General features: G+C 45.6%; 1 protein-coding gene across 5 annotated transcripts in view; it reads left to right on the top strand.

Annotated features, from left to right (window-relative positions):
* KCNQ5 (potassium voltage-gated channel subfamily Q member 5) overlaps positions 1–16,042 on the top strand; it is a 572,451-nt gene that overhangs the window by 501,933 nt on the left and 54,476 nt on the right. For 2 of the 5 annotated variants that reach the window (XM_059941797.1, XM_059941801.1), the window contains exons 9-11: positions 343–369; positions 4,503–4,559; positions 8,640–8,860. In XM_059941797.1, the coding sequence (XP_059797780.1) occupies positions 343–369; positions 4,503–4,559; positions 8,640–8,860 (305 nt within the window). The remainder of the gene's footprint in view (positions 1–342; positions 370–4,502; positions 4,560–8,639; positions 8,861–16,042) is intronic. The other 3 variants (XM_059941798.1, XM_059941799.1, XM_059941800.1) reach the window with 3 other exon arrangements.

The raw sequence follows: 16,042 nt of genomic DNA, 5'->3' as shown, positions 1-16,042 counted from the left end.
CAACACAACCCGCACCACCCTTCTAACAGTCTCTGCTGATGCTGGTTAGACCAGAACCACTCTGCCTAAACCATGGATGACTTAGGCTGATGAAGAGGCTCTAGTTTTTGGTCACATGTGGGCAGTATTGGTGCTGTGCTAGCTATCTCGGGTCTGTACCACCAAGAATATATGTCAGAAAGTTGGGTACATTTATGATAAAGTGTCTTGCTTGTATGGCTCTTGCTTGAAAAGGATTAATTAAGGTACTTCATTCCCCAGTCTCCAATTTGGTCATTATCAAGCGCTATAAATGTATTCACCATTTATCGTCATTTTTCTTCTGTCTGCACGCACCTGGAGGAAAGAACAAGGGGAAGCATCAAGCAGGTTTGTGATTTCTGTTCTGCTTCATGTTTGTTGATAAATCTGATGCCTAACAGATGTTTTAAATGTGTATCGTGTGAGTAAAATCAGTCAACAAATACAAGATGGTTAAAAGGGACCTTTCACAAGATTGCCTGCAAAGGTTGCTGTTTTATTGATTTTTTTTTTTCCCTCCCTTGGGAGCATAAGTGTCTTTCCCTAACTCACTCACTGCTTTTTACAATCTGCAGAGCATGGGATGTTTGGGGTAAAAATAATAATTATGGTCTTTGGTTGTTCCTTGCTACTGTTTTCCCAGACAGAAGTCTTACCCAAGTATTCAAATCCCATGAAGCAGGATAAGATATACTCCCCTTCACCAGGGTCCTTCTTTTAAAGTGAGAAACGGTATGGTTTGGGGAGGGGGTAGGAGTGAGAGACAAAATGAACACTGTGTCCAGGAGGTAAGAGCACTCTCTGTGCGACCTCTCCCACTCATTCAGAGCTGAGGTCTACTCAGGTGATCTGATCCAAAGGAATAGTCCCCCTTCCTTTAGGAAGAAGGTAATCCTCCTGGACAGTTCACCAGATCAGCTACACTGTATAGTCATTCTTTCGTGCCTTAGAAGGAAATGCTGTATCAGGCTGAATAGCAGAAAACTAGACCCAGAGGGAAAAGGAACTGAAAGAGAACATTTTAATCTTTGGGTTCCTGAGTGCCGGGGAAGGTCTGGGTTTGGGAGCAGAACGCTGGAGGACAGAGCAGGCGGGTCTCAGCACAGGTGGGGTAAGGGGGGACAGAGGCAGAACCAGCAGGGAGTCCCAGGCACCTGGAATTCCTCTCCACAAGGGACACAGGGCTTTTCCTGTCATTGCCACCCGTTCTAGTAATGAGGAGACACAGGCAACCCCTGCCCAGGGCTGGCCAGGGGTTGTTCCTTTAGCTCGGTACTGATATACTAATGACACATTTATTCATGTCCTGAAATCAGTTTTGAGAGTTCTCTTGAGGTGGTAAGTCTCTGGGTCATCCATTTCTGCATTATCTTAATTAACATTTAAAACGCTTATGATCCAAAACAAACGCATTCGTTTACGATGGGAGGCAGGCACGGTCGGACGCACCCACTCCTCCAGGGTAGGGAAGCCTACACAGGGCATGGTGCTAGAGACCCTTCTCTTACGTGGCAGATAGAGAGCAGAAGACATGGGCTATTCCTGGGTGGTATTTCCAGAAAGTTTTAATAGCTTGAAGAGTTGCTCCTCACACGGAGATTTCTGGCTTCTCTGTGGTCATTGGACATTTGGCAGAAATCACCACAAACACACCGTGTGTTCCTGCGTGGCACGCGTGCCTTACTTCACGCTTCACCCACACACACTCGGGTCTGCTGCCTTCCGGTGACACATCACGGCACCGTGTGTGAAGCTATGACAGGGCATGTGCTCAATAAATACCTCTTGGATGGAGTAATAAAATGCCCCTGACCTCCAGTACTTTATGTGAAGAGAGATAAAACACCAACAAGAGAGGTAAAGAGGAGGAATATAAAAAGAGAGAAAATGAAAAATTAAAAACATGTCAGTACTCTGAAGGAAGTAAGCTGCAGCCCCGCTTGAATATTACCTTCCCTTCCCCCTGCTGTGGCCCTGAAATGAACAAGACTGCCTAATGGATGCAGGATATTGTAACAACAATAGCAACATCTCAGGAAATAACAAAGTTGCCCTCACTCCAGCGAATCTGCTCAAAGGAAATGCATCCTAATGAGAATTCCCCCTTGGAAGAAGCAGCTCTGGGTCCAGAATGTTGCCGGTGGGCGCTGGACCCAAGTTCAGAGGGACTGACCAGCACAGTCCAAGCGCAGAGCCTTTACTGCTTGGGCCAAGGCTGTATTGATGGGATTCGGATAGACCAGCGTAGATGAGCTGCAGCCGACTCTTTTGTCCTCCAGAGCCTGGAATCTCCTAAATACTTCCTACGGGGGGGGTTCCTCTGTACTGAGAGCTGGGAGGGACCCAGATGTAGAAGAGTCTAATGCAGCGGCCAGCGCCCCTCCAGTGCCCGGCACTGGCGCCCTCCGACGGAGGGGCCAGGACTGTAGATCAGGCCTCTCTCTGCAGGATGGAGTGGGCACCACACACGCTCAGGTACACCCCTGGGGAACTGGGTTCCCTGCTTCGGGACATTCTTGTTAGATTTTGTCTTTCTACACTGAGGTTAGGATATGTTTTCTAAAAAATGCATGTACAGCATCTTGGGCTAAGGAAAGACACCCAGCCCCAAGATGGTTACATGTTGTTTGTGACAGATCCAAAATTTTTCTTTAAAAATACAAGTCGTCAGGGAATTCCCTGGCGGTCCAGTGGTGAGAACTTCCACTGCAGGGGCATGGGTTCAATCCCTGGTCATGGAGCTAAGATGCCAAATGCCACGCAGTGCGGCCAAAAAAGAAAAAAGAAAAAAAATACAACTCGTCAGTCTCCAAAAGAGCTTTTTAATCTAGCTCAGCTGAACAGGAGTGAACATCGGTACAGGGTCAGGTGTGAATCCCCGTTCATCTCAGCTGAGCCTGCTTTGTTCCTCAGCTGAAGCCATAAATACAGCTTCTTGGGCATCATTTCATCATTCACTTGTTCCCCTCTATCTTCCCACTAAAACAGTTCTAATCTCATATGTGGTGGTAAATGCTGTCTATTGGTTTTATTTTAATTAATCATCCCATTAAGTAATTTTTCCAACTCATTTTTTAAGCTAGGTGGTTCTCTGTTTGGGTATAAATTGTCACTTTCTGAGAAGAGAATCTACCTGTAAACCCATCCAGCAGGATTCAGCCGGTATCCTCACCTTTTTGTCTTCCTCCTTGACAAGGTTGAATAGGTTGTTAGTCATCACGATGGTACAAGAAAGCTTTTACTTCTTCCGACCTGTTAAGTTTTTATTGCTACAGGTATAGATCATACATCAGAGATTTGGGGATTATCTGTAAATCTCATTGCCTCTGCTTTACTCTGTCTCCTTAATCAACACTTGGTGGCTCTATGCCTGCTTTGTAGTTAAACTGCCTTAACGCACTTTATGAGGCATTAAGAGAACCCTGCTGGACTTCCTAGTAGACTCTCTGAAGTTGCTTTAACAGGTGCTTGTGAGACTGTTATAAAGATGGGTGTCTTAAAAGTTAAAGCATAAGTGATACTCTTTTATTACATTGCATCCTGTGCTGTGATCCACCAGGTACTTTGCCGGAACTGCTCCTGCGTGCTTGCCTTTATTAGGTTCTGAGAAGTGTGACTCTTGGGAGAGAATCTAGAACACTGATGGAAAACATTGTGCACTCATATTTCTTCTGCATTTATTTTCCACTGTTTACATTTTCTTTCTTCTGTGTGCAGTGAATGATCTACATGTGTTGTTAAAATAAGCTCAGTAAGACAAGACCTTTTTTCTTTTTTCAGTGTAGTCAACTTGTATCCTTATTGGCAAAAGGCTAGGTTGTTTCAAAAACATTTTTTTTAAATGGTCTCTCCTTCTGTTCACCTTTATTGATAGAGGGTAAGGATTTAGTCTTTTAAAAACACATAGTAAGACTTAATACAAGAAAAATGCTTTTTTTCTTATATTCAACCTAGACTATTTTCTTCTCTCTTTTGGCACATGCATTCTATCTTACAACTGGTTATGTATATTAACTACAACTGCAGGCTTCATACAAATCAAGAATTTTTTTAATTTCAAAGCAATTAATGTTATTTATTTCATTGATTCCTATAAGTATTTATCTTTAAAAGTTCTGGAATATTTTATTCCTCCATCATTTATACTATGTTGCATTGTTATTTATTACAAAGGTTGCTATATCCTAAAATATTTATATTCTTATTTTCGTGTGAAACAGATGCTAAGACATAGACTACCATCGTTTGGAATGCCTATGTCGAATCTAATTATTTCTACTTAACCATTAAGAGCACTGGATCTGTTTCGAGCAGCACAGTTAAATTACACAGTTTGTCCTTAGTGTTTAACTAGTCCTTGTACTAACATATGAAAAACAATGAAGCCAAATGGCTTTGTTTTTCAAGGCAGACCACAAACCCCTGAGCACTTCCCTGGTGGTGACCACCTAGTAACTTCTGCTGTGTCTCCTCACTCCTAGTAAGGTCTGTAGTCATAAGCAGAAGCTCTTCAGAATACACACCTCATGGAAGCAGAGGTACCAGCATCCGGCTACTGACATGAGATCTGAGAATGCCAACTAACCTCAGGTGCATGACCAGGTTACTCTGCCACCCTACTGAGCCCTGCTCAGACTCACTCTTCTAAGGACTCTTGAATGAGGTTTCCAACCCGCTCGTAATTTCCCTGCTGCCTGTTGCCTGCTTGGACCCCCTCTGCCCTGGGGACAAACAGGCAGGTCCGCGCAGCGCCTCCTGGTGGTGGGACGATGCTGAGCTCTGCACGCACTGGGTTGTCCTGGTTCCAAGGCCATATTGTGCCGGAGGCGAGAATTTGTAGGCTGCTAATCCTGTGAAGGGCTAAAGCCCTAATTAAGCGTACCAGTAGCTCCAGGGTTCTGAGTCCGAGAGGATTCCCATGGGGATGCCATGATGCCATGATGCCGCCCAGCCCCTGGCAGGGATCATCCAGTGGCCGGCTGCTTCCCGGCCATTTGAACGTGACAGGGGGCTGCACACCATCAATGACCACAGCAACCTTTTGGTTACTTTCTCCAAAGAGAGACCTCCTTGTTGTCTCTTGGGGATAATCTTTGGCAATCTACCTAAAAACACTGTTACATAAACCTTCCTCAAAAATCATGTTCGTAGGTATCACAAAAAAAAGCCAAAAAATAATGAAAACTTCAGTGGACTAGCGAAGAGTCTATATCTTTAATCAATGTATGTTTTCAATAACAGCCACCTAATCCGTTTAATAGTCATCTAATCAAGATACTCTGTTGATTTCCAAAGGGGAAGTGAACTAGAAAAATTAATGAAAGTGACTTTTTTGTAGGAGGACACAAGAACAGATCTTTGCCTTGGAAAAGAAAATTTTGTTTGGCTAAAAAGTTCTGGATTAGGATGTTATTCTTAACTGTCATACAATTATGTCAGAACAAAGACTGAAAACATTACATCTTTTTTTTTCTAATTTAGTGTGTAATATGTTGAGTTCACTTTAAAATAGTTCTAGAGAATTTTTTTAACATTAGACATTGGCAAACATTCATGTACTTTAGAAGGACAAAAGGGGAAGAGGCACCTGGAACTCATTTATATCAACTTAAATGCCTTAAATAGTACTAATATTCAGAAAATAATATTATTTCCACTTTCCATTAATTCTTAAAGACAATATTAAATGTTTTATAGGGGCAATTTTTAAAAATATTCTTATAGGAGCAATTGTTTTTAAATATTTTGTTACTGTAAATAAACCATGGTGGATTTAATGCTGATACCTATTTTAGATTTTTTTTTACTTTTTTAGCAATTGAAATTTTTAAAAAAGAGAACTAAATTTCATATGAAATGGTTTTATGATGTTTTTATCAGTTTCCTCTTCATTCATTTGGCAAAGGAAAGCGAGATATCTTGAAAGCTTGAGAAATAATTTGATATTAACTAAACCCAACCTTCTATAGTAATTAGCATCTGTTAGTTCCAGAAAAGGTAATGGATTAGATAAAGTAGAGGGAAAACACTTGTAATGGCAGCTCTCTTGACGAGCCATTCGTTAATCTAAATAAAGGTGCAGTGGTGTGTTCCTGAGCCAGATCGTCATAAATTTAAATGATGGAACAGATTGGCCGAAACTGAAAAGAGGTTTGAAATTTTTACTATTAAAAAAAAAAAAACAAGCTTGAAAAGGGTAGACACTTTGAGCACCATCCCTCTGAGGATTTGTTTAGATATGGTGAGTTTTGGATGACATGGAGAACCTAGCCTGGGAACAAGAAGATGCAGCATTATGACGTTATTATTGCTATTGCTGAATGAATCCACCGTGTAATCACACATTGGTCAAGTACAGAGAAAGCCTTGCCTGATGCGATTGTCTTAAGAGCCCTGAACCGCCGACTCCCGTTTCAGCCAGCCTGCCTGCTCTCTGCATGTGCCTTCAGTCCGGCCGCTCAGCTGTGTCTGCCCTTGGGATCGGAGCTGTCAGCTTCATGGCCAGAGTGTTTATCATCACCAGGACCTGCTGACCAGCACAGTTCATTGTCTGATGTGTTCTCTCATAAACACACACACAACGTGGTGTCTTTTTAGAACATCATTTGTTGAGCAACTAGGCATGGAGGAATCAATGTTACTGTTCTTGTTACCTACACAGCACAGAGCCACTAAACACATCTGCTGTTTGCACACTGCAGCTGGGGACAGTGGATGTGGCGGAAAGCGGAAAAGAAAGGGCCTCCACCTGGTCTCGGATAATCCGTATCTGTGAGAAGGCTGCCTCCATGTCCCACAAAGGCTGCAGCCAGACCGTGGGCCTCGGACCCTTCCTGTCCGCTGCTTCAGGCCTGGAGAACCCTGGGCCCCTCACTCCATAACAACATCACTTTTTTTTTGCATAAAAATAGAAATGCATTTTTTAAAATTTTTATTGGAGTATAGTTGATTTGCGATGTTGTGTTAGTTTCAGGTGTACAGCAAAGTGAATCAGTTATACATATATATATATATCCACTCTTTTAGATTCTTTTCCGATAGAGGTTATTACAGAGTATTGAGTAGAGTTCCCTGTGCTATACAGTAGGTTCTTATTAGCTATCTATTTCATATATAGTGTTGTGGTCCAAGCACAGGTTGGAAAAAGAATTTCCACACATGAGGTATTTTAGAAGATTGTGAGTTTATTTAGAACGAAGAGCAGAGTTGGTGAGGGGCGCTGCGAATCCAGCGGGCCGACTTCCTGATGGACCAGGGAGAGCCAACCCCCTTTGTGGGCTAGTAGCCAACCTTTATAGCCACAAGACAAAGGAAATTCCTGCTGGCAGGATGGCATTAGGTGATTGGTCAGGAGGATACAAGGTTACTACATGGTGAATATTTTGCCTAATATGGAGTTGGGGGGCTGTCCAGTTTAGATTAGGAGAGACCGTGGCAACAGTTGTTATGGGGGCTCGGTTAATTCTGGAGTTTTTGTCCTGTGTCCTTGATGTAGGGTGTCCTTGATGTAGGGCTCCACATATAATAGCGTGTGTATGTTAATATCCCAATTTATCCCTCCCCCCATGGCATCACTTTCTAATGAATAGCACAGTAGTTTATAAATGAACAAGAACACAAACAAAATGGGTCCACAAAGCTTCATACAGTTCATCTGATGCCCACAAAAGTCCCTCAGCTATGTTGCTATTTTTATCTCCAAGTTAGAGGCGAGGCCTCCAAACCCAGGTCTCTGATTGCAGCCTGCCCTTCCCGGCCCTTCACACCCAACTCGTGCTCAGGAGGGCCCGGACTGGCACTCTGGGTTTTGCTGCCTTGTTAACACTTCCTTGATCAACTGACCTCAGTTCAGGCCTAGCTGGCGTCTGAGAAGTGAATGTGAACAAATACAATTTACCAGGAGCTGCCACAGCAAATCAATAACCTGTCGAATATCAGGAAACTGTTGGTGAACACAGCATCTCATTCCATCAATCAGTCATCTCGTTCATTATAAGCTGTGTTCGTTCTACCTCTTGTGGTTTTTGTCTCCCCAGAATGAACATGGTGCTAAGTGTTGTATGTTTAATGTTGTCTGCAGTGCCGCCAGCCGCTCTGAGACTGCATGGATCTGGAAATCGTAATCTTGCCTGGAGTGTAAAATGCATGCAGCCTGTAGATACATGTGCACGTGTAACTGTCATCCCCATTTTCCTGTAGAGATGTTTTAGAAATTACAAAGAGATAGGCTCCCCCCCCAAAAAAACAAAAAAAAACCTTTTTCTTAGGTCTCAAAAGTTGAGGTTAAATCTAAAATCTGTTTCTAAGGCGAACACCAAACCAGTTCTCTGGTCTTTCCAGTGTCATTGTGCACAAACCGCTGTGCTTGGTCTCAGGCTTCGTTGAATCCAGGAAGGGTGTGCAAAACTGTGGAATGAGACGGACTTGAATGCAAACAGAGAGGTTCAATAAAGCTCAAATTTGCAATAAGGGAAAACTGTATCGCTGTGCCCCTACTTGCTAAGAACATTCTGTGTATTGAAGTACGTGGTCGTATGCAGTTCCATCCGAGCATTTACCCACGTGGGTGGACGGCACTGCCCGAAACGCGCTAACGCTGCCCTGTGCTCCGCCCGCAGCCAGAAGCTCAGCTTCAAGGAGCGCGTGCGCATGGCGAGCCCGCGGGGCCAGAGCGTCAAGAGCAGGCAGGCCTCGCTGGGCGACAGGCGGTCCCCCAGCACGGACATCACCGCCGAGGGCAGCCCCACCAAAGTGCAGAAGAGCTGGAGCTTCAACGACCGCACCCGCTTCCGGCCCTCGCTGCGGCTCAAGAGCTCCCAGCCCAAGCCGGTGGCAGATGGTAAGCCCGTGCCTTTTCTCCGTAACCGTTTCACTGTACGCTCGACATGATGAGTGGTTAATTCTCCCCGGTGCCAATCGCAGAGAGGAGGAGACAACCCCAGGGGGAGAACTGTTTGTTTTCTTGGAAATTTATTCCCTGCTGTGGGCGAGTGTACAGAAGTTTACCTTTGGAAGCAACTTTGACAGCTAAGTCTACATTTCAGGGAAGTCAGGCACAGTGTTGTTAATTCTTCACTCATATCTCCAGCATATTGTTATTTCTCAGGCGAGGTCCGTATCAGGTCAACAGGACTGTGCTTCGGACGCACAGGACGTGTCTGACCTGCAAAGGCCCGAACGTGGCCAGGTGCTCGGGAACCTTGAGACACAGGGAGAAGGGGCCGGAGCCTTTCTGGACCCAGTCAGGATGCTGTTCCTTTTCTGCGAGGCTCTGTTCTCCCCTAAATCAGAGACCATTGCTCATCTTTGCTCGAGAGATTCTCATTGAAAGTTCTTATCTAATGATAAGTGGAATTCAGGTTCTTCTCCTGAGAGGCATTAACCTATTTTTTTAAAATTAATTCATTAATTTATTTATGGCTGTGTTGGGTCTTCGTTTCTGTGCAGGGGCTTTCTCTAGTTGGGGCAAGTGGGGGTCACTCTTCATCGCGGTGCGTGGGCCTCTCACTGTCGCGGTCTCTCTTGTTGCGGAGCACAGGCTCCAGACGCGCAGGCTCAGTAATTGTGGCTCATGGGCCCAGTTGCTCCGCGGCATGTGGGATCTTCCCAGACCAGGGCTCGAACCCGTGTCCCCTGCATTGGCAGGCAGATTCTTCAACCACTGCGCCACCAAGGAAGCCCAAACCTATTTTTTTATTTATCATATTTTGTGGCAGAAGCTTACTTGCCAACACGTTTTATTGAGTGCCGTATAATTTCAATGTTTATGAAGTAAAACATTTTGTTGTTTTTCATTTAAGATTAGCTTGGCTTTCCTTTTAAGAACACCCCCCAGGATCTCTTATCCTGGGCAAAGAACCAAAATCAAATCGCATCTTCCATTAATGCGTAAAAGCCCGCAAAGGCTGTCAGCCCCGCTGTGCCCACTCCCGAGCAGAACCTGCGTTCTCCCAGGCAGCGGGATAAAATTAACAACCCGGGGGCCCACAGTGACCTCAGGCTCCCTCAGCCCCCGGCCCTCCCAGCCCATTCAGAGCTCGTGGGGCCGCCCCCCACTCTCAGGGAAGCCCCCGAGTTCCCTCCTCACACTTCCCACCCTGCACACCCAGGAACGACGGGCTCTTCCAGCAGCGCCCAGCGGCTGACCCGGCACAGGCCCTCCTGGTGGAGCTCGCAGCTGCCATCTGGGCTGCACACTTGACCCGCCAGGTGCCCTCCTCCTGCCGCTGTGCTAGGGTGGGAAGTGCTCCCCCCAGCACCGGCCACCCCTCCCGGCCCTACACCAAGCCCCCGAGTGTCCCGAGTCACTGGCGGCACAGATCTCAGTGTCCTCTGGTCTCCGCACTCTCCTCCCTAGGAATTGGCTGAAAGCCCATGAACAGCTGAGTCAAGAGTTAGCAGTTACACGGCTTGTGTAGCACTCAAAATAGACTTGCCGAATATAAATGGACACATGATTTCTGGAAGGCAAGTTGGCAACAGATATCAAGAGCCTTTACATCTGCCTAAGCTTGGACGCCTCCCACCCACCAATTCCATTTCTAGGATACAGTCGATATAATGAAGTAGCAGACGTTAGAAAAGATGCTATAAGTCTAAAATTATTGAAATAGAAGAAGGATCACAAACAGTAAATTATTCCATTTTGGCTGTGTGTGGATGTGTGTGTAAATTCATATATTTATAGTAAAAGTTCTGGAAAGATTTATAACAATGAATGAACAGTTACCTCCAAGAGGTAAGATCAGAGTTATATTTTGTTTCTTCATGTTGTTCATCTGTATTTCCTATTATTTCTACAATGAACATGTAAAGCTTTTGTGATAAAAAGGCAGAAGAGGACTTTCTATTAAAAAATTGGGTCCTCCTCTCAGACACTGCCCTTTTCCTCTCCCTCACTCTGGGGGCCCTTGGCCTAACTGGTGGCCACCAAACCCCTCTCCTTAGGTGGCGTTCCTCCTGGTCTCGGTGCCGGGGACCAGCCTTCACCGAGGGTAGACGTGGACTGTCTAATGAGGTTTGACAGCTCCTACTACGAATAGAACTGTATTAGGCTCCAGGGCTGCCGTAACAAAGTACCACAGACTGGGTGGCTTAAACAACAGAAACTTATTTTCTCACAGTTTCGGAGGCTACAAGTCTGAGATCTCCTTGGGTCATAGACGGCCACCTTCTCCCTGTGTCTCCACTTCTTCTTCCCTCTGTGCATGTCTTTGTCCAGATTTCCTCCTCTTATAAGGACACCAGTCATATTGGATTAGAACCCACTCAGATGACCTCATTTTAACTTCATCATCTCTTTCAAGACCGTGTCTCTGAATTCTCAGGGACTGAGGGCCGGGACTTCAGCACGTGGAATTTGTCGGAATGCCGTTCAGCCCATACCGGAGCCCCTGCAAACTCACAGCACAGCATCCCCGGGGGTGCACACAGCTCCAACCCTCGCCCTGGGTCCACACGCACTGGAAACGCATGTATTGCCACAGCGGGTCCTTACCCTTCCAACGTGGGCTTCAGAAAGCATCGCTTCCGTGCTGTGAAGTCCTTACGGTTGGCTGAGCACACCTAAATATAAAAGTCAGAGAATCCAGATTCTGAATATGGAAAATGAATTCTACTTGTATGTTTGGCCAGAGGGGAAGCATTTTTCACAGACCCCTAGAGTCAGCAGTATCCATCACACTATTTTCAGTTACTGCAAAGATGTCTCAGGGGTCAGACAAATAGAAACGGAAGTCCTGTTCTCTTCCAGACCACAAACTGCAAAGGTCTCCTACCGTGCATTTTCTGCACCATCTCGTACAAGTGCAGTTCTCTTTGGTTAGAAGGGAAGTGCTTTTCCCTGGTTGATGCCTGTCTGAATTGGTTCTGAGTCCCCCAAGTGACAGGAGGCCGACTGCTGTCCTTTGCTGGCCGCCCACCCGCAAGAGACCATGACTCCTGACTCCTTGCTCTGTACAGTAGCCCAGAACCTTGACCTCTGATTTACCTCATGGTTAGATCTTGGGAAAACAGAAATTCACTTTTTATAGAAAAAAAAAACTGAAGTAGCTATCAAATAAATGTAGACTTCAATTTATACATTTTTATTTATAGTGCCTCTATATGTTTTAAGTATTTCTAAAATCCACTTATTACCCATAGAAAATAATATATAATACTGCATCCAACTCCCAATTATTCTGGATCTATTTGCTCATTCACTTCTGGGGCTCTTTTTTTTTCTACTTCTGTTTTCCCTTTACATATTTTAGGCATTTCAATGCCCGTTAACAGCTCAGGGAGAGTGGATGAATAGCAGAAAGAAAAATAGAAATTCAGACTGGCCTTGAGGTTAATAACTAACTTACATTTGGAAAATAATGGGCCTGTTAACTAAAAGACACCATAATAGGAAAACAAAAGAAATTTAAGGTTAATCTGTAAATTTTAATAATTCTTCCCAAATCCGATACCCTTTACTACAGATGGTATTATTGTTATAATTTAATGACTCTTACAAAAGGTTATTAAATATTCCATGTTCTTTTTATTTGCTATCATTTTTGATGAAATTTACATGTTACATTTTAAAGGACACAGTTTTAAATTCCACATCCATGTGTACGGGAGAAGTGGAAAGTAACAGGCAGATGTTGTCACCAGAAATTTACAAAAAGCAAAAGGAAGAAAGTAAACTGTAAGGGACTAGGGTGGTGTTGCCATAGCAAACTGATTTTGACCAATATGATATGAATAGTATTTTTAGTTTATAAATCTAATAATAAGAGATAGAAATGTTCCATTAGTCAATCAATAGTATTTAAGCCTCTTCATACAATCTCAAAATTTAGGTAGGATATGACTTTTTTAGATGCCATATATAATGAGTGTGTGATCATGCATTTTGTGTCCTTCTGTGTTTGGCTTATTTCAGTTGGCATAATGTCCTCCACGTCCATCCATCTTGTTGCAAATGGCAGGATATCTTTCTTTTTTAAGGATGAGTAATACACCATTGTATAATTTATACCACAATTTCATTTCACTATATGTATATGTATATCAAGTCATCATGGTGTACACTTTAAATATGTACAATTTTCATTTTAAAAATACAATAAAAATAAATTAGGTGGCTTAAAAATATTTGTATTTTAATATACAAGAATAATAATGATGAAAGTAACATTTATTGGCTGGCACTGTTCTGAATGCTTTACTTTGATGATTTCATTTCATTCTTCTGATAACCCTATGAGGGAGGAAAGTCATGATCCCCATGTTGTGAATGAGGGAGCTGAGAGCTGCCCAAATCTAAGAGCCGTGAGCAGGGGAGCCTCGGTGCACACCCAGACCGTCTGATTTCCCAGCCCTCCTGTAGGACACGTTCAGAGCTGTGCCCTCAGATGTCATATCGGTTTCCCTTTAAGCATCTTTCATTTCTCCTTCTTCGCACTGTTGCTCTTCCATCTTCAGTTGGCCAGATCCCCCTCAGAAACCATTCGACTTTGCCGCTGGCCCACCCCTCCTTCTCCCAACCTCTGAACTGCATCATCTTCAAAGAGTGGCAGGTTCGGCAAATTGGGAAACAGCCTTTAGATGACCCGTCTCTGTGTCGGTCAAGTACCCGGCAGAGGCTCAGGATCACAGCCATCTGGCCTGCGTCTGTTAGCCAAGGAGGGAGGCAGACCGTGAGGCCATCTGAGGTCTGTTTCCAGATACAGAAGGTGGTATCAGGGGATGGACAGCTGTCAGCACAGACGAGCACATGGAACGTGGCAGAAGCAGGTCCGAGGAATGCCAGACAGCAGAGCCCAAAGGATGCAATTAGAGAGAGCTCGGGGCAAGCCGAGCTTTCTGCTGACTAGTTAGTTTGCTGTCAAAGAGGCTTTCGTGACGGACCCTGCTGTACTGGGAATGCCTTTCAGAGTTGCATCAAAGAGCACGAAAATCTCGACAGAGATAAGGCAGTAGCTGGAGGTGGCTCCACCCTGTAGAGCGTAAAAAAAAAAAATCTGTCTCGAATACTGCCTATAACGTGCACGTCTCAACATGTGTAACATTGTTGCTGCTCAAGGGAAACGCATCGGTTCTTGTGGGAAGCCCTCAGGGCTCGGGCTGGCTGCTCTACGTTCATGAGAAAGGCTGCCAGCCTTGGGTGCAGGGGTCCCCGAGCAGAGGCTGGGGGGCGAAGAGGCGAAATGCCTACCGATCGTGGGGGTCCCTGAGGCCCGTCCCCTTGTTCCAGGCGCTGCCAGGAGCTCTTCTCTCTTCACTTCTCTTCTTTGCCTTTCTCCTCCAGCCAGGGTACCCGCTACGGTGCCTTTGGCCGCGGGGCACAAGAGAAGCAGGCTCCACTACCTTAACCAGTAATGAAATGTGTCATCCACACGATGTGAAGAGAAGGTCGGAGGCAGGACAGCTCCCAGCCAGGAGGCAGGCGCCCTGGCTCTCCTGCTCTCGGCTCTCTCCTTTCGCTCTGCCCAGCTGTGCTCTGTGTGCTGCTTCCTCCAGGCTGGCAGCCGGATGTCTACGAGCATCTACCCCACACACGGCGCTTTGAGAGGCAAAGGGGGGAGCGCCCTAGGTTGTGAGGAAAACGGTCCACTCACGTCTTACGTGGCAGAACTGGGTCTCACGCCTGAAATGACCACTGGTGAGGAGAGCGGGCGCCGGAGTTGTCAGTCGGCATCCGGCACCTGGTCTGCGGCCAGACTCCTCCACAGCGAGTAGGTCAAGGGACAGGGCAGGGGATGTGGCTGGAGAGATGTGAGGGTCTGTGTTTGGGGATCAGCTCTTGGGAGAAAACCTCCAGTGGTGTCTGACACAGCCAAGAAATCTTTCCTGCTTTGTCGTGAAGGCGGCGGGGAAGAATGCCCTTAAACGTGCTTCCTCCCAGATATTCTGTCCACATGTCATTTCTGTTCCTCTGAGTGTCTAAAAGCCAGATTGAGACATGTTTTTGGTTTATTTCTTGTTTATCATTATCTTTTCTTTTTTTCCTCCTTTCTTTCATCACCTAATCTCCATGAGACCGTGACCGCAGACTGGCCTAACTCCTTGTATTTCAAAAGAAGGACAAAGCGGGTAAAGGAAAACCTAGGGGAAAATAAATGAATTTGGATTTAGATAATACAATCTGTCCTCACATGCAGTCGGCCCAGATTGTGGGTTTCCTATCCCCACCACCACCAGACAGGGAATACTGGGGCAGCCGCCTTCCTCAGCACCTCTTCAACGCCCCAGACGCCCCACGCCTCAGGCTGCTTGCCTGGCACCCCATCTTCCCTTTAGGTGAGTGACAGCCGACTGGGTCTCACCTGAAATTAGCAAAAGAGAAGAAATGCACAGCCCAGGATGCCGGAACCCTCAACTCCTCTTGAAGGTAGAACGTCCATCCCCTTCCTCTCTTCTTTAACCTCTGTCCTCTGGGTCCCCGGCCCACCGTCTCGTAAACATCTTGTTTGAGATTGTCAGTAGAAGATCAACGGGAACACTGGCGAAAGGGAAGCATTTTAGTGCAGTGGTTTTGCAACCAGCCTCAACTAACAGCCTCCTGTACCCACAACGGGGTATTCTCCTCCAAGCAGCAGAAATCACAAGCTACCAGCATTTTATATTTCACCCATCCGTACACACGGCCCTTTCATCTGGTGCTGGTCCTCTTCTGCGCTTCTCTTCCAATGGCATCTGCTTCCCTCGTGTTTTTCTCAGTCTCCCCAGTTGACAATTTTGGTGTTTCCGCAAAATGCCAAGCATAGCACTGCACGTAGCGTTTTTCCTGACTTCCTGCTCTGTTGATCCAGCTTCACCCAGACTCTGATTATCGTTTTCCACAATACGTGATACTTCCTGGCGCTTTCTGAAATTACCTGATGCTGACTCTGCGTCGTGCTGACAGATTTAGTTCTTGTGAAGGCTTGTGTTCCCTCAGGGCTTCAGCTGGACCCTGGAAGGGACCCCTGACTGGGGAGCTCACCCACTCCTCTGAGCTCCACCTGGAGCAAAGCCTGAGGGTTTTCTTTCACACCAGAGCAAA

The sequence above is a fragment of the Balaenoptera ricei genome, chromosome 12 (assembly GCF_028023285.1).
Source record: "Balaenoptera ricei isolate mBalRic1 chromosome 12, mBalRic1.hap2, whole genome shotgun sequence".
Lineage (NCBI taxonomy): Eukaryota > Metazoa > Chordata > Mammalia > Artiodactyla > Balaenopteridae > Balaenoptera > Balaenoptera ricei.
The sequence above is the reverse complement of the archived record's forward strand: the minus strand, read 5'-3'. Positions and strand labels throughout refer to the sequence as shown.